Source organism: Hemitrygon akajei, chromosome 21 (genome assembly GCF_048418815.1).
Source record: "Hemitrygon akajei chromosome 21, sHemAka1.3, whole genome shotgun sequence".
Taxonomy (NCBI): Eukaryota; Metazoa; Chordata; class Chondrichthyes; order Myliobatiformes; family Dasyatidae; genus Hemitrygon; species Hemitrygon akajei.
This window is the reverse complement of record NC_133144.1, coordinates 11,264,377-11,285,466: the sequence shown is the minus strand read 5'-3', so window position 1 is coordinate 11,285,466 and position 21,090 is coordinate 11,264,377. Positions and strand designations below refer to the sequence as shown.

At 43.1% G+C, this 21,090-nt stretch overlaps 1 protein-coding gene across 8 annotated transcripts in view; it reads right to left on the bottom strand.

Annotated features, from left to right (window-relative positions):
• Positions 1–21,090, bottom strand: part of ppip5k1a (diphosphoinositol pentakisphosphate kinase 1a) — a 251,625-nt gene that overhangs the window by 62,552 nt on the left and 167,983 nt on the right. For 6 of the 8 annotated variants that reach the window (XM_073024800.1, XM_073024802.1, XM_073024804.1 and 3 more), the window contains one exon: positions 3,588–3,713. The exons of the other annotated variants lie outside the window; for them this stretch is intronic. In XM_073024800.1, coding sequence (XP_072880901.1) covers positions 3,588–3,713 — 126 coding nt within the window. The remainder of the gene's footprint in view (positions 1–3,587; positions 3,714–21,090) is intronic. 8 annotated transcript variants of the gene reach the window in all.

The window sequence follows — 21,090 nt, the reverse complement described above, 5'->3', positions numbered from 1 at the left end:
CTTTCAAACAGTGATTGTATATGGCTCTATCATCACCTCTGATAGCACGTCCTAGATATCAACCACTCTGTACAATTTTTCCCCCCTCAATCTGCTTCTAAAACTCTATCTCACCTTAAACTTATATCCCCTTGTTTTTGATACACTGACCACTGAAAAAGATTCTGATTAACCACCTTAAGAATGGTTTATATAGATGCTTCTAATCAGGTCACCACCCCTCAGACACCTGCTCGCCAGGGAAAACAAACTCAGCCTATCTACCACATAACTAAAGTCATCCAGTCTTTCTTGAATTCTTGCAACCTCAGTTGTGAAGATACCTCCACTGTGCCATTAAGTAGGGAGATTCAGGGCTGAGGCCAGGCAATGAAGGAATGCCAAAATATTTCCAGGAGCAACAAATCAAAATTTGGATAGAAAACTGCAGGTGGTGAACATCTCAGGAGTCTGTTTCTTTCTTGTTTAACAGAAGGAATCTCTTGAAACAATCTTGTTAAATTGCTGGAGTATATCTTCTAGAAAGTACACACAAAAATTATCACACATGAGGGTGATTGAGCAAATTGGCTGCTGTGTACTGAACAGTGCCAAACTTCAAGTGTTGGTGCTGTATTGATCCAGACTGGTACAGTATTCTAACTGCAGACATGATGATGATTTTTGTGATGTAGACATTGCCAGCACATGTTGTCCATCACGAAATGTCCATGAACTTGTGGTAGTGAGATGCCCTCTTGAAGGATTGCAGTTTTCCTGGTTAAGTAAGTCTGCTTGGTGGTGGAAAGACTAAGGATTCAGGAGACGAATCACAAAAGAGATTAAGTGTTACAAAGCTGATTTGTGAAAATGGAACAGGAGTTGCTTCTTTTCTGCATCTAGGTTGTTGCTGTTGAGTGCCGTCGAGTCGTCGTCGACTCATGGCGACCCTATGGATTGTGTAGTTGTCCATAGGGTTTTTGTGGCAAGATACAGAAGTAGATTGCCAGGCCTTTCTACTGCGCAGATACTGCTGCGGTCCAGGCTGGGACCCAGCCTTGAAGTCCAGTGCTGATGCCATTATACCACCAGCCAGCCCTAGATAGACCCACATCTAGGTACATATGACTAAATTAATGCAAGCCAATAGAACCATGGCAGGTACTTTATCAAATGTTTCCACACTGTAATTAACAAAAGACTCAAATCAGCAGAGTGCCTATCACTACCAGGAAAAATACAAGGCTGGACTACACTGCAGTGAGACCAATCTATAAATTAATAACTAACTAAAGCTGCCCATGCTTGTGATGTCCATATCCCAATCACCACATTTGTTATGGATCTCAGGACTTACTCAATTTTGCAACAACATTCTCCTGCTTTCTCCCTGTAACTTTCAATGCTCTCTGTTCAGATCTACTCAATTAAAAAATTAAGCAGGCATCAGAAAACTAAGTAAAATACCTCTTCCACCATCCAAACACAAGTTGAATAGTTCAACTATTCCCAAGCAGAAAGTAAAAACTAGCAATATAACTGAATTGTCAACTCCTAATCACACTTCACAGGTACCAGTGGCAAGAACAGACTGACATTAATATCTGCACTGTTATTAATATTTTCATAGAGAATCATATCTCTTTCAATGGAAGAGACAGTTTAGATGTCACTATGTCCTGCCCCACTATTAACATAGTGATTGCCTGATTGCTTTCATCCCTGTGTGAAACTCACTGCCTCTGACAAATTAATCAAATTGGATTGTATCTGTTGACATGAAACGGATTTCTCATTTGGTAGTTAATAGACCCTATTTTATCAAACTCAAGTAAGTAGTCAGTAATTTTCTCTTTGGAGCAAAGGATTATTAGAGGTGGCTTGGTAGAGGTGCATAAAATTATATAAGAGGCAGAAAGTGGACAGTCAGCACCTTTCTCCCAAGGCAGCAATGGCTAGTACCAGAGAACATCCTCTTAAGTGAGTGGAGGAAAGTTCAGAACAGATATCAGAGGTAACTTTTTTTTAAAAAACATGGAGAGTGGTAAATGCTTGGAATGCACTGCCAGAGGTGGTGATAGGTGGTGCCAGAGGCTGATACATGAGGTACATTTAAAAGACATTCAGATAGGCATGTGAATGAAAGAAAAATTGACAGTATGGGCTATGTAGATTGATTGTGAAATAAGTTAAAATGTCAGCACAACATCATGGGACAAAGGGCCTGTACTACTCTATGTTCTAATCCAAATACACCCCTCATCTGATAACTTACCAACTACATCATTCTGAGCGTCCCAATTCTAGATTTCCTCTTTTTGGGGTGTAGAGCCATGAGCAATTGGACAGTCATCAACTTCAGTGCAGATAGCAAGGACAAGTTGGAAAAATATTCACACAGCAAACACTGGGCAACAATCAGCAGGAGGAGGGCATCCGATGGCATTCCCCACACTCCAGCTGAGGCTATCTAACTTGAAGAGCATTCCACTCACCTTGTGTCTCTATCCACCCAGCAAGCTGCCTTTTCCAAAAGCTCCCCTCTGGAAATTTCTATTGGGCTATTAAAATAAAAACTTCACACCATCTTAAAAGTTACTACCCCCAGGCAGTTAATCTGATCAGTCATTCTAGTTAGCCCCCTCACCTCCTCTATCTACTGCACTGTAAACACTTTAAACCATTTTTTATAATGCTATCTATAGTGTAAGTACATTAGTATGTATTTATGCACATTTTATTCTATACTGGTACTTTGACCTCTAACTTTATTTTATATACTTTAAAACTGTTGAATGTTGTTGCTTTATGCTGCATGTTGCACCAAAACAGCACAGCAAATTTCTAATAGATGTAAAGGCATGTGACTTGTGTCTCTGTATTACAGCAAAGCACAGCCAACAAATGATAGTTCTTACAGAGTTAACTATCTATTTAGTTCCAGCTTCATCACACCATCAAAATGTTTCCAATCGAATAAATGCACGTGTTGACAATAAATATTACATGAATAACATTTAAGATCTCTTTCTTAACAGTATATTAGAGGTAAGATAATGCTCAAATGGCTGCAGATATTTTACTGGAACTTTTAACTCCTGAATTCTAAAGGCATTTTCCCCACCCAGTAGCAGGTGCAGAAGGATACTGTCTGGGAGGCACTTTGTCTGATATCACTGTAGGATAGTTTGTTCTGGTTTTATTAAATCCCTCTATCTGCCACTTTATTGGAGATGTTGCCAAATTCACTGTAACTGAGCTAGTGCTTCGCAAAAATAGCACACAAGATGGATGTACCTTTTGTCCTACAATACCACACCACTCAATAACAATTAACTTGGAAGTATCTCCATTGAAGTGGTAGACCAAAGGACTTGACAGAACCAGAACAAACGACCACAATTGTGTCCAGATATTAACACAACACAAACATGCACTACCATCATTCAGGAGTTAGTTGTTTTGAATGAAAGTAATGATTTTTGGAAAAAAAGCCCCACAATAGTAACATTCTTATTGAATGGTTCAATTGAAATAAGAGCACTAAGTCAGCAGTAGTCCGGCCTCTCCAGAAGCAGCAAATTGAAAACAATTCTTTATCAACCTACCATCCTTCAGAGAAAAGTAACTGGAGCCACTTTTTCTGCGGTGCGAGCGGGCGTAGTCTTGGAGGTTAGGGGCACTAGAGGAGCCACCAAGTACTGTAGTACTGAACAAACCAGCACACTGGGAACCTGCACGAGATGGTTAGGTGTTAGGTCAAAGGAAATGGTTTAGTAACAATCCCTCATGCTACATGCATTTGTAAGTTGCACTAAACAGGATAAGCAGGAGATAATTCTCACAATGACATTTAGAAACAATTCAGAACTTCAACCAGAGAAGTTAGGGATCACATTAAAACTGAAATGAAAATAATTTCATTATATTTAGGAATCTGAACATAAAAATCTCCAACTGTAACTCTTGCTGGTATCTATGAATGCCTTACAAAGTATATTCTCTAAATAGAGCTCAAATATAGAAGCACAGTTATAAATCATGCTCAGAATCAGGTTTAACATTTCTATCTTATGTGATGCGAAATTTCTTGTTTTGCTGTAGCAGTAGAGCACAAAGACATAAATCACAAAATAAATTACATGCAAATATATGGAGTAATAAGCAAGTGTTCATGGATTCATGGACTGTTCAGAAATCTGACAGCAGTAAGTTTTCAGGCTCCACATCGATGGTAGTGTCAAGAAGAGGCACGTCTCGAATGGTGAGGCTCTTTAATGATGGATGCTGCCTTCTTGAAGTGCTTCCTCTTGAAGGTGTCCTTTTTGGTGGGGAAGGCTGAGCGTGTGATGGAGCTGGTTGAATCTACAACCCTTTGCAGCCACTTGAAATGACAAGAATTTCAAGTCATTTGGCAGATCCTTGGACTAGGCAGAACTAGGGGGAAAGCCATTCAGCTGGTTCCATTGTTTTATCAGATCAGTGCAGATTTGTAACTTTACACCAGCAAACAACCTTCCCCCCCCACCCCCCCCCCCCCCCACGCCCACCATACAATCACCATCAATCTCACTGAAGCTCAGCAGGCTTCAGGTGTTTTAGTAGTAAGGAGGCATCATGTAATTATTCAGCCATTAGGAAATCACAACCGGTGTCTGTCCCCAGACAAACATTTCCAGCAAGAACTGGGAAACCTGGTGAATATCTTCTTTGCCAAATGTAGCATAACTAAGTTGACCCTAAGAGAACCAAGGATAACCCTAACCTTGTTTCCCTTTCCATTACAAACCTTGCCCTGAACATTTCCAAAAAAATCATAAATTACAAAAGTGGGTCATAAAACATGACACACAGGTGGTTGAAACTGGCTCCATTATTCAATACAGCCAGGATGGATTGAATCTAATCAACCCTTTCATCCCAAGAATTTTCTCTGTATTCCTCCTTTCCTTCAATTTGGAGACCAAATCTACATGCAGCGTGTCACCAACACCCCTACAGAGCTGCAACAAAACTGCCCTATCTTTATACTCTGCAGCTTTGCATTAGAGGCCAACATTCCACAAATACTAGCTGTAATTGCATGTTTCTTGTGCTATACCCCCAAATCCTTCTGTATAGTGACATACTGTAGTCTCTCTTCACTTAAGTAAAAATTACTTTTCAATCTTCCTTCCAAAGTGGATAATTGCACATTTTTCCATATTATAGTCCATCCACATTAACCCATTTATAACTGATCAGGCTCTTCATGCCCTCCCCACAAGTTGCTGAGTCACCTATTTTGTGTCATCAGAAAATTTCAGTTCTTTCTTCATTGTCGTTACTATAGCTTGCAAACAGCATCAGTCTTGTGGCACTGACTGCTGACTGCTAATCCAAACATGATCCATTTTTCTCAATTGTTTCCTATTATTGAAGCATTCCTCTATCCATGACAATGTTTTACCCCAACTGCATACGGTATTTGCTCATCTTGGTCAGTTTGCAGGTCACCTTTTGAAATCTCTATACTGTTCATTATGTCCTTAAAGGATTCCTGCAAATTTGTCATACGCAATACCCCTTTCATTAAACCATGTCAACGTTCCTTTATTTTCTTATGATTTTCTAAATTCCCTGCTATTACCTGCAAAATGGATTCCACTTGGCCTATTATTTTTTTGTTCCCCTCCTTTCTTAAAGTGTGATATAATATTTGTGGCTTTGCAAAAGGTTATAGCTTTGTGTTTTATTAAAACAAACAGCATTACATTCTTGGGATATACTCATGGATGATTTGAATTAACAAACTTGACTGAGAAGCTCATCCAATGCGTGTAAGAGAAATATATCGAAATCTACGTAAAACAGAAGTGTAGTTGGTCAGTCACTAATTGGATGCAATACAAACCTTAGCTACAATATCGGATTCAAATTTATTTATTCATCACAAATACATTGAAACACACAATGAAACCTATTGTGTGTTAAAAACTAACGCAACCTTAGGATGTGCTGAGGGTAGCCCGCATTCCAGTTCGAATATAGCATGCCCACAATCTTCAGCAGAACGACACAAACAGCAACAGAACAATGGCAGAACAAATCACCCTCCCACCCACTCACATACAGTCAGTCTTCCAACCACATGAAGCCTCTAGACCTCCAGCAGTCACAGTCATTGGATTGACTGTAGACTTACAGATCCTAGGTTTTGCTCAGCAGGCCTCGACTTCCAGATTTTCAATTGATCTCCAGGTTTAGATTTTTGGTATCTATCCCAGAATTAGCTGATGACAGCAGCCAGAGCTCCAGGCCTCAAACTCCAGACTTGTTGACTACGGGGTCACTGGCCCTTGTGCCTCCTACCCACACAGGCCTATAATCCCAGGACCTGCTGCCATGGGGGCCTATCACTAGCCCTCGCCCTCATTAGTCTTCATCCACATTGCATGCCAGCCTAAAATGTCCACGGATAACCTTCCTTGCACATCCATGTCACTGGCCTTTGAATGCAGAGTGGAGGCCTGGACATTGGCCTGACCTCTAACTCCTCCAATTTCCTGTTCATAAACCCTAACCTGACCCCTAAACCTCTCCTCTGTTCCCAAAACCAACCCTATGAACCAAAAGATAACCAAGTCTAAACTACAACCTTGACAGAAATAACAGCTCAGCTCCATCTTGACTGGAAGCTTCTGGTCATTATCTAAAGATTCTCAACTTCAAAAGCACAAGTTATTTTCATTTACTTTCTGCTACTGCAGAACCTTGCCATGGACAGTCCCAAGTCCAGCTTCAGAAGGAGGAGGGTTGAGCATGGGTCTAACAACCCGCATCCCATAAAAAGCCAGAGCTACAGAAACACCAACAGAAGCTCCAAACACCTCAACCCTGGGAGAAGGATCTTTGATGGGCTACACCTTGCAAGACGTACTGGCCCAGGACAGGACTCTGGCAAGCTGCTGTCAGCAGCCTATAGAAGCGTAAAATCCCGGATCCCACTCAACCCCATTCACCTGCCTTCTAGCCATATCCTTTGATGCTCTGACCGATCAGGAAGCTATCAACCTCTGCCTTGAATATACCCACAAACTTTGCATCCACCACAATCTGTGCCAGAGCATTCCACTGATTCATTACTCTCTGGCTAAAAAAATTCTTCCTTACCTTTGTTCTAAAAGGTCGCCCCTCAATTTTGAGGCTGTGCTCTCTAGTTCTGGATACCCCCATCATAAGAACATCCTCTCCACATCTACCCATTTAGTCCTTTCAACATTTGGTAAGTTTCAATGAGATCCCTCTGCATTCTTCTAAATTCCAGAGAGTACAGGTCCAAAGCTGCCAAACACTCCTCACACGTTAACCCTTCTTTCCTGGAATCATCCTCATGAACCTCCTCTGGACTCTCTCCAATGTAACACATTCTTATTGAGATATGGGGCCCAAAACTGTACCCAAGTCCGGCCTGATTAATGTCGTATAAAGCCTCAACATTATCTCTTTGCTTTTATATTCTATTCCCTTTGAAATAAATGCCAACATTGCATTTGCCTTCTTTACCACAGACTCAACCTGTAAATTAACCTAGCAACACACACAAAATGCTGGAGGAACTCAGCAAGCCCAGCAGCATCTATGAAAAAAAGTACTGTCAACTTTCTGGGCCAAAACCCTTCGGCAAGACTGGAGAAAAAAAAACTCCAGTCCTTTGTGTTGGCTCCAGTGTTTTGGCTCAAAACATCTAATGTACTTTTTTTCCATGGATGCTGCCTGGCATGCTGAGTTCCTCTAATATTTTGTGTGTGTTGCTTGGATTTCCAGCACCTGCAGATTTTCTCTTGTCTGTAAATTAACCTTCTGGGAGTCTTGCACAAGGACTCCTATGTCCCTCTGCACCTCTGATGTTTGATTGAACCTTCTCCCCATTTAGATCTCCCCAATAGTCCGCACTATTGTTCCTTTTACCAAAATGCATTATCATACATTTCCCAACACTGTATTCCATCTGCCACTTTTCTGTCCATTCTTCCAATTTGTCTAAGTCCTGCTGCAATCACATCGCTTCCTCAGCACTACCTACCCCTCCACCTATCTTCGTATCATCCCACAAGCTTTGCCACAAAGCCATGAATTCCATCAGCCAAATTATTGACAAACAATTTGAAAAGCAGCGGTCCCAATACTGATCCCTGAGGAACACTGCTGGTCACCAGCGGCCAAGCAGAAAAGAGTCCTTTTATTCCCACTCGCTGTCTCCCCAATATCTGTGCTCCAGTTGGAATGATGGACCCAAGAAGAATAATGACACAGCCTCTAGAACAGCTCACAAGCTACCCAAAGATCCCAGACAGTGAATTTTAACAAGCTAAATTTGATGAGTCTACTAAAATTACCAGGCTGGTTCACAGTTGAAAAATGTCACTCAGGTGAAGTAGCAGAGTAAACAATAAACTGTTGAAAAACAGTCCAGTGAAAGGAATGAAAATGGTAAAGGAAACAGGCAAAACATATAAATTACAATTCTATTCATTCACCAAGGGAAATGAGAAAATTGGAGTAGCTTGGCAGTGTAGCAGTTCACATTAACACTATTACAATGCCAGCAACCTGGGTCTATTCCACCACTGTAAGGAGTCTGTATATTCATTTTATGACTGCATAGCTTTCCTCCGAATGCTCTCGTTTCTTCCCACATTCATGGGTTAGCAGGTGAATTGGTCATTTGGGTGTAACTGGCAGCACCTATAGGCTTGCCCAGTTACATCCATGTTGGGCTGGAAGGGCCTGTTACTGTGATGTATTACAAAATAAAATAATTATTGTGGTTTATGCCCTCTCCTGAAAAAATCCACAAAGGATATAACAGATAACTATGCAATGCCAAAATGAAAATTGATTCTGCTTTGAATCACTGTTGCCTTTCATTTTGTTAATAGCACATTGAAGAAAATCCCTTAAACCAGAGCTTAAATTTTAAAACAAAGTTCAAAAGTGGAACTTACAATTTCGTAATTTCAAATATCAGCACTTTTTGCATATTTCTTTTACCAGAATGAATTGCTTCTTTGCTGGACAATGCTCAACAAAGTGATTAATCATTCAAAAATCAGTGTTTTCATATTATTTTTAAAAAATTATCTGCAACCTTTCCAAATGTCTGAGAGTCTGGGACCATGGGCTGAAGGTGGCTTGTCCTGGGTTTGGAGGTCTGTCAGTGGAAAACGGGCTTGTTTTGCTGTTGCTGTCTTGTTCCACTGTTCTTGTTGCTTGTGTTGTCCTATTGAACATTGTGCACATTATGTTGGCGCCATAATGTATGGCAACATTTGCGAGCTGCCCAGCACATCCTTGAGCATGTTGGTTGCTCACACAAACGACATATTTTACTGTATGTTTCAAAGTACGTGATAAATAAATGTGAATGTATTGATATAGAAATATGCAGGAACTAGTGGGTGTGCTCAGGGTTAATCTATTAAATTACCAGATGCACACTCACTGAGAGTGACCAAGGATGAAACTTCCCTTCAATACAGCAAAACCTGCCCATCAATAAGCAACTGGTTAGAAGGGAGACAGATCCTAAGACCAATCACTTGTTTGAGCTTGGGCTCATCAGACAGACAGATTCGGATTTATTTATCACATTTACAGTACTGTGCAAAACTGTCACTTATATATCGCTAGGGTGCCTAAGACTTTTTCACAATAACTTTCTGTATTACATGGTACTGTTCCAACAAAAAAAAAATACAAATTTCATGACAAATTGGTCTGATGATAAACCTGATTCTGATATGGATCTCTATTGTAGACTGAGAGTGGGAAGGGGGCAGTGAGCGAGCAATCATATTTGGGAAAAGGGGAAGAGAGAGAGGAGGGAATGGGAAACACCAGAGAGACATTCTGTAAACCAATTGTTTGGAATCGAATGACCTTGCCTGGTGTCTCAGGGCTGGGTGAGTCTGTACCCGTGCCACCCTGGCACTCTTTCTGTACCAGCTGTCCAACATCCCTCCCACAGCACTCCGCCTACATCATTCCCAACATCCTTTGCTCCTGCCAGATTTACAAACCCACTCTCCACTCCATGTTGACAAATACAGTACTGTGCAAAAGTCTGAGGTACCTTAGCTAGATATGTGATACTGTACTTCAAAACATATAGTGAAATGCTTCCTTACATTCACAACCGGCAGACCCAAAGATGTGCTGGGGTAGAGACACACACACCCCCCCACCCCCCCCCCCAGTGGACTTGGGACTCACAGACACTGGGCCTCGACTTCTGATTAAACTTCGGGTACCGATCCCAGATTTTGCTGATGAGTGCCCAAGAGCCAGGCCTCTAACTCCAGACTAGCTAATGATGGGACCCCAAATACTGGCATTGAACTCTACCGTTCAAGAAGCTAGAGATACTAAACCAGCCTGAGTACCCCACACTGTGGAAGGCAGCCAGTTGCTTTGCTCCCGGTCACCGAGTGTAGTGAGACTTGCTAGAAAGCAGACAAGTATGCATACCAAGTGGAATCACTGAGAATGGGTTTAGCTACTGTGCAATGTTGCAAATGGCTAATTGACACTAGTGATCTGTACTTGCATACAGAGAGTAAACAGTGGAATCTGCAAAGAATGAACTTGCTCTTTTTACAGAGCACTGGACACGCCAACCCAGTGAGCTGCTGCCGAAGTGTGCCGGATTGTTTTTGTAACTTGGAACCACAGGATCTACAGCCAAGTCACTTGGAGCGCTCGGTGGCACACTGGCAGAGCCTATATCAACTGAGCTTTTGTTGGCATGCGATTCTTTGACCACTGAATGCTGTTCTATGAATAGGACCACAAGGGCCCGAGCCTCTTCCCACTGCAAACGATGTATTTATCCAGAAATCCTTCAGAACAAAGAGCCTAAAGAGCACTACACAATACTTCTCTTCTATCTTGTAATTCACTCTGTATAGGTTAAATTCCCTGAAGGATGCAGAGGCAGTGCCAAACCTTAAACAAGGCTTTGCATTCCAATTTGGCAGCTGCATAACAAGCAAGAGGTTTGGCAGCGATCTGTATTTTATTTTCACAAGGTTTGGTTGTAACTGCAGGAAAGAAAACTACATCTTATTGGAAGATAAAATGGGATGGAAAATAAAATTCACAGAGAACAAATCCGAACCCTCATACAGTTCCCTCTCTGTGGAGAAAGTCAGGTAAATGTGAAGAGCAGATGCACGTTTAAGATAGCTCCATCTATCTATATGAGTAGACCGAGGTTGAATCTCAGTTTGGGTAGCAATGAATGTTCCGATTGGCTGCAGTAAAGTTATGTCTATTCAGTAGGTCAGCTACACTGCTCATTCTAACAACTGATAAGAAGGGGAGTGAGGGGGAGCAGAATCCAGGGAACAAGTCTGGCCAGATTGTAGTGTTGGGGATAGTGGAGGAACTCAGTAGGTCAGGTAAGATCTATGGAGGAAACAGTCAATGTTTGGGGCCTTGACCTTTCACCAATATGGAAAGGAAGGGGGCAGGAGCTGGAATAAAATAGTAGGGGAGGGGAAGGAGTAGAAGCTGCCAGGTGATAGGTGAGACCAGGTGGGCGGGTGGGGGAGGTGGGGTAGGGGAAAATGAAGAATACATGGGAGTAGGTGAAGAAGCAAGGTGCAGATTATGGACTACAGATGCCACAGAACTCCTGATTACCTCTTCCAAAGTCTCTTCTAAATGCCCTCGAAGGGAAGTGAAAATAGCCATTTCACAATCTCACTTGCTGGTCCAGCACTCAGCGGAATTCAACAGTCAAGACTATTTATTGTCATTCTTCAGTAAACAAGTGTAAAAAGAGGATGAAATGATTGATACTCAGGATCCAATGTAGCACAAAAAAAGACACAATAAGCATAAAAATCGATAATAAATATAAAAGCAAACCTATAAAACACAATGTCCAAGTAAATGAGTGTGAGTGTGTGTGCGTGTGAGAGAGAGAGAGTGTGAGAGTTTGTGTGTGTGTATATAAAATACATTAGCTTATACACTGGATATATGTAAAGGAGTATCGGTACATTAGGTGACTCTGACAGGAAATGGTAAAATGTCAAAGTGACTCTTGGCAAGAGGAACACTTCTAGGTCGCAGCAAAGCATATGTAGATACAAGGTGTAGTGTCAGTGTAAAGTGGCTGTGAATGGAGGATGAAGGGGTGGTGAGAGGCGATGAAGGGGTGGTGAGAGGCTATGAAGGGGTGGTGAGAGGCTATGAAGGGGTGGTGAGAGGCTATGAAGGGGTGGTGAGAGGCTATGAAGGGGTGGTGAGAGGCTATGAAGGGGTGGTGAGAGGCTATGAAGAGGAGTGTGTCAGTGTAGGCATGAGCTGTGGAGTGTCAGTGTAAAGTGACAGTGAATGGGGGATGAAGGGGTGGTGAGGGGCTGTGAAGAGGAGTGGCTGAGTGGATGTACTGGTGGTGGGGGGTGTGAAGGACTATCATATTAATGTTATTGGGATCCTAACAACATCATCAGATCCTAACAGATCAAGCACAAAGTACACTGCAGATGCTGTGGTCAAATCAACACGTACAAACAAGCTGGATGAACTCAGCAGGTCGGGCAGCATCTGTTGAAATGAGCAGTCAACGTTTCGGGCCGAGATCCTTCGTAAGGACTGAAGAAGGAGGGGGCAGGAGCCCTATAAAGAAAGTGGGGGAGGGTGGGAAGGTGCCAGGTGAAAAACCAATCAGAGGAAAGGTCAAGGGGTGGGGGAGGGGAAGCAAGGAGGGGATAGGCAGGAGAGGTGAAGAAGGAATGTAAGGGGAAAGCACTATGGGTAGTAGGAGGAGGCAGAATCATGAGAGAGGTGATAGGCAGATAGAAGAGGAGGCAGAGTGAAAGTGGGATGGGGGGAGGGAGGGAATTACCAGAAATTGGAGAATTTGATGTTCATGCCAAGGGGCTGGAGACTACCCAAACGGTATATGAGGTGTTGCTCTTCCAACCTGAGTCTGGCCTCATCATGGCAGTAGAGGAGGCCATGTATGGACATATCTGAATGGGAATGTGAAGCAGAGTTGAAGTGGGTGGCAACCGGGAGATCCTGTCTGTTGTGGATCAAGATCTCTAGAATTCAATTTTGCAAGCCCAAAGCCATTGCCTATGCTCTACTTGTCTGTGGAAACTCCTACAACCAGACTATCCTCCACAAACTTTACAGAACATATTGGCTATGATCCTCATCACTAAGCAAGAGTAATGGCCACCAGGCAGACTCAACTCCTGAATATTTGGTTATGATCAAGATATTGGAACTAAAACATATAAATAACTGCATTAGACTGATATTCTCACAACTTATGGCCCTCCCACTCATTGACTTGTGTGGACCGAAAATCAACCTCCCCTCAAGTTCTAACATTTGGGCAGTCCCGTAGTGTAATGGTTGGCATAACACTTTAGAGTGCCAGCTGCAAGATTACGGTTTAATTCTCACCACTGTTTGTATATTCCCCATGACTGCAAGGGTTTCCTTTGAGTGCTCCAGTTTTCTCCCATATCCCAAAGACATACAGGTTAGGGTTATCAAGTTTTGGCCATACTGCATGATGACCCCCCAACACATCCTCGACACAAGCGACACTGAATGTTTCGAAGTACATGTGATAAATAAATATAATCTCGCTCTAATCCAGGGGTTCCCAACCTGGGGTGCGAGATGGAATTTCAGGGGGTGCGACAAAGAGTGGCTTGTGTCCTTGAGTGACGAGTCACGAGTCATCACTCAGCCAGCTGCCAGTGTGCCTTGAGAAGTGGTAGTAACGTTTGCCCCAAGCACACTCCAGTCTCCCGCTGCCTGAGTCGAGAGAGACGTAAACTCACTCAAGTCTCCCGCTGCCCGAGTCAGCGTTGAGGATTCTCATCAGTGTTACCTGGGAAGTTACACCTCAGAGTTGAGGAATCTCATCAATGTTAGCTAGGTTACATCTCAGAGTTAAAAATCAATTCATAATGCCAAAATCTTTATACATTCTGAATCAACTATCGAGTAACGACTTCGCGTTAAAACCAAACCCGCAGATGGTAGGTAAATTATTCAATTATAAAAAATTTTTAAACCAGCTGAAGTCATTCATTCGTATTTGTCTCAATGCATTAAAGTAGTTTTTGAATTTCAAAGGTTTTTTTTTCTCTTGAAAGGTTTTTTTCTTGAATCGTTGATAATTTTGAATTGTGTTAGTTGAGAAAGTATCATGGTTAGCACTGAGGACTTTGAATCGTGTGATGGGAGTTCAGATCTCCGGTAATCATCAGAAATAGGTGCGTAAGTTCAGTACGGAGTCGCGTCGTGTCCCCGTAGCATTTACACCTGACGATTTATCTTGGCGTAACCAGAGATAATATTGTAATATAATATTCAAAAGTGTATTTCTCGCGATACTTTGCTATAGGCGTATCTGGTTGAGTAAAGCGGTCATCCCTGACTTAGATAGTTTTTCTCATATTAGCTCATATTTTTCTCTTTACCCTTAACCCTTCATTAACCTTTCATCATGTCAAAAAGAAGGAATAATGACTATGTGTGCTTTGGTCTCACTTGCACAACAGGAAATGATGGTTTGCAAAAACCCCAGTGCATTCTTTGTAGCGTTGTGTTTTCCAACTCAAATCTGAAGCCATCCAAGCTTCAAGAGCACTTCAAGAACAAGCATGGCAGAGCTGATGTTGAAGGACATTATGTTCGGTCATTGAATATCAAAAGAGCTCGTTTTGATTCACAAGGAGCTCTTCCAAAATTTGGTTTTGTTTCTGTTGAAAAACCACTACTACTTACTTCATACCAAGTGGCATATAAAGTGGCCAAATCCAAGAAGCCCCATACAATTGCGGAAGATCTCATCAAGCCATGTGCACTGGAAATGGCAACAATTATCCTGGGCAAAGACCCAAGAAAAAAATTTGAACAGGTGCCCCTATCAAATAATTTCATTCACAACCGAATCGGTGATTTGAATGAAGATATTTTGGACCAAGTCATCTCAGATGTCAGAGCTAGTCCTCTTAAAATCTCTATTCATTTGGATGAGTCAACTGATGTCTCCAGTTGTAGTCAACTCATCACATTAGTGAGGTATGTCAATGATGGTGCTGTGAAGGAAGATATCCTGTTTTGTAAAGATCTGAAAACAAACACAACTGCAAAGGATGTGATGCAGCTGGTGAAAGACTTCTTTGCCAAACATGATTTAGATATCAAAGTAAAAAACACAAAATGCTGGCAGAACTCAGCAGGCCAGACAGCATCTATGGGAGGAGGTAATAACGACGTTTCGGGCTGAAACCCTTCATCAGGAGTGAAGTAACATGGGATGGTCGAGGGGGGATAAGAAGTGGGGGGAGGGATAAAGTAGAGAGCTGGGAAGTGATAGGCTGGAGGGAAATGGGCTAGGGGGAAGGTGGAGAATTATGGGAAATAAAAGAGAAAGAAAGGTAGGGCTGGGGGGAGAGATTATAGTGAGGGGGGGAAAAGAGAGAGAAAGAGAACCAGACTAAAATAATAGATAGGGATGGGGGTAAGGGTGGGGAGCAGAGGTATCAACGGAGGTCAGTGAGTTGGATGTTCATGCCAGCAGGAAGGAGGCTACCTAGGCGGGAGATAAGGAATTGCTCCATCGACCTGCGTGTGGCCTCATCTTGATGGTAGAGGAGGCCATGGACAGACATGTCGGAGTGGGAGTAGTCTGTGGAATTGAAGTGTGTGACCACAGGGAGATCCCGCTGGAGGACCGAGCGCCGGTGTTCGGCGAAACGGTCTCCCAGTCTGTGGCGGGTCTCCCCAATGTATAAATGGCCACATCGGGAGCACCGGATACAGTATATCACCCCAGCTGACTCGCAGGTGAAGTGGTGCCTCACCTGAAAGGACTGTCTGGGGCCTGGGATGGTTGTGAGGGAAGAAGTGTGGGGGCAGGTGTAGCACTTCCTCCGTTTGCAGGGATGAGTGCCCGGAGGGACGTCCGTGGGGAGGGATGGGGGGGATGAATGGACAAGGGAGTCGCGTAGGGAGCGATCCCTGCGGAAAGCCGAAAGTGGGGGGGAGGGGAAGATGTGGTTGGTGGTGGGATCATGTAGGGGGTGGCGGAAGTTACGGAGGATTATGCGTTGGATCTGTAGGCTGGTAGGGTGATAGATGAGGACCAGGGGGACTCTATCCCTGGTGGGCTGGCGGGGGGATGGGGTGAGGGCAGAGGTGCGTGAAATACGGGAGACGCGATGGAGGGCAGAGTTGATAGTGGACGAAGGGTAGCCCCTTTCTTTAAAAAAGGAAGACATCTCCTTTGTCCTAGAATGAAAGGTCTCATCCTGAGAGCAGATGCGGCGGAGGCGGAGGAATTGAGAGAAAGGGATAGCATTTTTGCAGGAGACAGGGTGGGAGGAGGAATAGTCTAAGTAGCTGTGGGAGTTAGTAGGTTTGTAGTAGACATCAGTGGATAGGGTGTCTCCAGAGATAGAAACAGAAAGATCTAGAAAAGGGAGGGAGGTGTTGGAAATAGACCAGGTGAACTTCAGGGCGGGGTGAAAGTTGGAGGCGAAGTTAATGAAGTCGACGAGCTCAGCATGTGTGCAGGAAGCAGCGCCGATGCAGTCGACGATATAACGCAAGAAAAGAGGAGAACAGATACCGGTGTAGGCTTGGAACATAGATTGCTCCACATGGCCAACAAAAAGGCAGGCGTAGCTAGGACCCATGCGGGTGCCCATGGCTACACCTTTAGTTTGGAGGAAGTGGGAGGAGCCAAAGGAGAAATTGTTAAGTGTGAGGACTAATTCTGCGAGGCGGAGAAGAGTGGTGGTAGAAGGTGACTGGCTGGGTCTGGAATCCAGGAAACGGAGAGCTTGGAGACCTTTCTGGTGGGGGATAGAGGTATATAGGGACTGGACGTCCATGGTGAAAATGAGGCGGTGGGGGCCAGGGAACTTGAAATCTTTGAAGATATCAAAGTCATTGGTTCTGTGTGCACTGACTGGGCACCTGCTATGTTTGGAAATAAATCTGGCTTTTCTGCATTGATGAAAAAGGAGATTCCAGACTTGCAAGTTACCCATTGTTTTCTTCATCGGCATGCTTTGGCATCAAAAACATTGCCTCCAAATTTGAAGAAAGTCGTTGATACTTATGTGAAGATCATCAACTGGATCGGGGGCATGCTTTGAACCATCGCATCTTCAAATCATTTTGTGAGGATCTGGGAAGTGAGCATTCAGTTTTGCTTTTCCACACAGAAGTCTGTTGGTTGTCACAAGGACAAGCTTCTTTGAGCTGCGGGAAGAAATCAAAGTTTTTCTAGAGGAGCGTGAATGTGATCTGGTTGGGGCAATGGGATCACAGGAACTCACTGGCTTACTTAGCTGACATTTTCACTTGTATGAATGACTTGAGTGTTTCTCTTCAAGGAAAAGTGATAAACATATTGAAGGCTTGTGAAAAGTTGAATGCCTTCAAAGAAAAGTTACGTCTTTGGCGTCGAAGGATGGAAATTTTCCTTCACTAGAAGAGATGGTTGACGATGCTGGATCCATAACTCCCACTGTGCATGAAGAAATTGTGGCTCATTTGGAAATGCTGTCAGAATCATTTGATGGATATTTTGCTGCTGGAGACCTGAAGATTTCAGAAGAATGGATCATGAATCCATATTCCTACAATTTGGAGAAAATGTCAGATGATGAAGAGCCGAAGGAAGATCTTATTGATTTGCAGTCAAATCGAGCTCTTGAAGTGCAATTTGAAAGCAAGACTTTGGAGGAGTTTTGGTGTGCAGCACTGGATATGTTCCCAAGACTTGGTGGAAAAGCACTCTATGTCCTCATTCCATTTGCAACAACATACTTGTGTGAATCTGGATTCAGTTCTCTTTTGTCAATCAAGACAAAATCTAGGAATCGCCTGAATCCACAGGCAGACCTGCGGATCGCAGTCAGCAAGGAAGTTCCACGTTTTGACCAAATCATGAATGAGAAGCAGGAGCAAAGAAGTCATTGAATTTTATGTTCACAATTGGGATTGATTTTACTGCTTACAATTTTTTCTGAATAAATTAGAACTAATTGCTCAATTTATATTTGCACTTTATGCAATGAGTTAAAAGCTTTTTTTTTTAAGTTCAACTTGTTCACCCGTAGTATTGTATGTGGTTCAATTTGTGGTTCAAAAATTAGAAATTAGACTCATCGTCAAATGTGATATTACTTTTGTAGGGGGTGCGAACATTAATCAAACATTTCCTAAGGGGTTTGGGGCATAGAAAAGGTTGGGAACCACTGCTCTAATCCTTCCTTAAGCCGTTCATCTTTTCTCTATCACCAATGAGCATACATTTTTGCTGTAGCCATTGAGTGAAATACTGACAGCATTTTATACACAAGAACAATGCAAAATATAGTTCACAGGCTGTAAAATGCACTGGGGCAATCATCTGGGCGCTCATTTTCCTCTCACATTCCGAAGACGTAACTGCTAGTAGGTAAGTTGTCCTGTGATTAGCCTAGGGTTAAATAGGCGGGTGCAGGGTGGTGCAGCTCGTTGGGCCAGAAGGGCCTGTTCCATACTGTATCTCAAAATAAAATAAAAATAAGTAAAACTTAATGCTTCATGTGTTTCAGTGTTAATGTGGTTTGATAAAGCATACAGGAAGCACTTTGGACACAAACCACAAGAGTTTATGCAGATGCTGGAAATCCAGAGCAACACATACAAAATGCTGGTGGAATTCAACAGGTCAGGCAGCATCTGAGGAATAAATAGTCAACTTTTGGGGCCAAGACCCTTCATCAAAACTGGAAAGGAAGAGGGCAGAAACTTCTTCCGTCTGCCATCCCCCAATTGCCACTCACTTCAACTCTGCTTCACATTCCCATTTGGATATGTCTATACATGGCCTCCTCTACTGCCATGATGAGGCCAAATTCCAGTTGGAGGAGCAACACCTCATATACCGTCTGGATACTCTCCAGCCCCTTGGTATGAACATCGAATTCTCCAATTTCTGGTAATTCCCTCCCTCTCCCTTCCCCCATCCCACTTTCACTCTGCCTCCTCTTCTATTTGCCTATCACCTCTCTCATGATTCTGCCTTCTTCTACTACCCATAGTGCTTTCCTTTTAAATTCCTTCTTCACCTCTCTTGCCTATCCCCTCCCTGCTTCCCCTCCCCCACCCCCGATCTTTCCTCTGATTGGTTTCTCACCTGGCCCGTTCCACCCTCCCCCCACCTTCTCTATAGGGCCCCTGCCCCCTCCTCCTTCAGTCCTGATGAAGGGTCTCGGCCCGAAACGTTGACTGCTCCATTCAACGGATGCTGCCCGACCTGCTGAGTTCATCCAGCTTGTTTATACCTGTTTATTTGACCAGAGTATCTGCAGTGTACTTTGTGAGAAACTTCTTCCTCTTTTCTTTTCAGCCCCAATGAAGGATCTCAGTTGAAACAATTTGCTGTGTTTTATAGAAAAGATACCATACAGAGCAAGTTGCTGTCAGCTTGCCCTGACTCTTGAGACAGCTGACTGCCTTACGCACGAGCTCTAGGCAAGGCCCAATTGTAGAAACAGGTGAGAGTAAGAAACTGTCTCTGTTTATTTCTAATCATTTTGCTCACACAATTCATTCCTCACTAGAACAACAATATAAGGAAAGATGAAGAATCAGTGCACAAGTTACAATCACGACTGCTCCGTAACACTGAAGGACACATGCCTTTTGTTAAACAGATATTCAGTGAAAAGGAACCAGAAGATTGTGGCAACCCCTTCCTAATCCTACAATAAGGTGTGTGCATTATAGGCCAATCAATTAAAACAGTATATTTCACCTCTTCTTTAATTTGAGCACATTTGAATTTGTCAAAAGGAGGATTACCCATTGCAGCAAATGGAACACTTCGCAGTTTCAAGCACCCTACATCTGCATGAATCACTCCCAGGGTAGACACAGTACAGCTACATGGTATGTAACAAAGTTCAAAGTACAATTATCAAAGTATGTATAAATTATATAACCTTGAGATTGGTCTGCTTATAGGCAGCCACAAAGCAAGAAACCTGAAAGAACCCAATCAAAAAACAAAGAGCAACACCTGATGTGCAGAGAGATTAAAAAAATACACAAATCATGTAAACAATAAAAGCAATCAACATTCAGAATGAAAGGGAGTCCTTAGACTTGAAGCCCTGAGCAGGCCCATAGCCTCAGCCCCAGTTCATCATAAAGCGGGGCAAATCGTCATGAAGCTCGCAGACACGAAGCCCGGAGCAGGACACAGCCTTAGCAGCATACAGCAGCAAGCAGGATCAGCCCAAACTTCACCTCCAGTCCCAACACCCTGCCTTTTCAGTCCATCTGACCCACATTTCAATTGTTCAAACACCAGGTCATCATTAGCACTAGGACCTGGCCCCACCGCATCGATATGCTCCGGACCTGGATCCCACCACCAAGTTCCAGTGAAGCAGTTAAGCATGGCACTTTTAAGGGCTATTACTGTGGATGGAAACAATTCAGGAGAAAGAAGGTGGAAAAAGGTGGTGGTCTGTGCTATTTTTTGTCAATTCTCTTTGGTGTTCAGACGTGAAGGTCGCGTCGACCTCGTTCACCTGACTTAGAACACCTAACAATCAAATGCAGACCATTTTATTTTCCTTGGGAATTCTCATCTGTGATCCTGACTGCAGCTTACATTACCACAGTGGTCGATAATAATCAAGCACTTGCAACATTGCAATATGCTGTATACACACAAGAAACAGCCTAATTGCAAATTATAGTTGGTGACTTCAACTACGCCTGTCTGAAGAAAATCCTGCCCAATTGTTTATTGATGCTTTACTGCGCACTTGTGTGCTCAGTGGAGGGTGCTAATGCTTTTTTGCTGGTGGGGGGGATTGTTGCTTTGCTGCTGCTTGTGCATGGGAGGGGAGCTGAGGGGGCTTTGGGGTTGTAACGTTTAACTGTCATTCATTCTTTGGGGCACTCCTCTGTTTTCGTGAATGTTTGCGAAGAAGAAGAATTTCAGGATGTGTATATGTATACATTTCTCTAACATTAAATACATCTACCTATTATCAGCAGCAGCTAGCCTGTTGC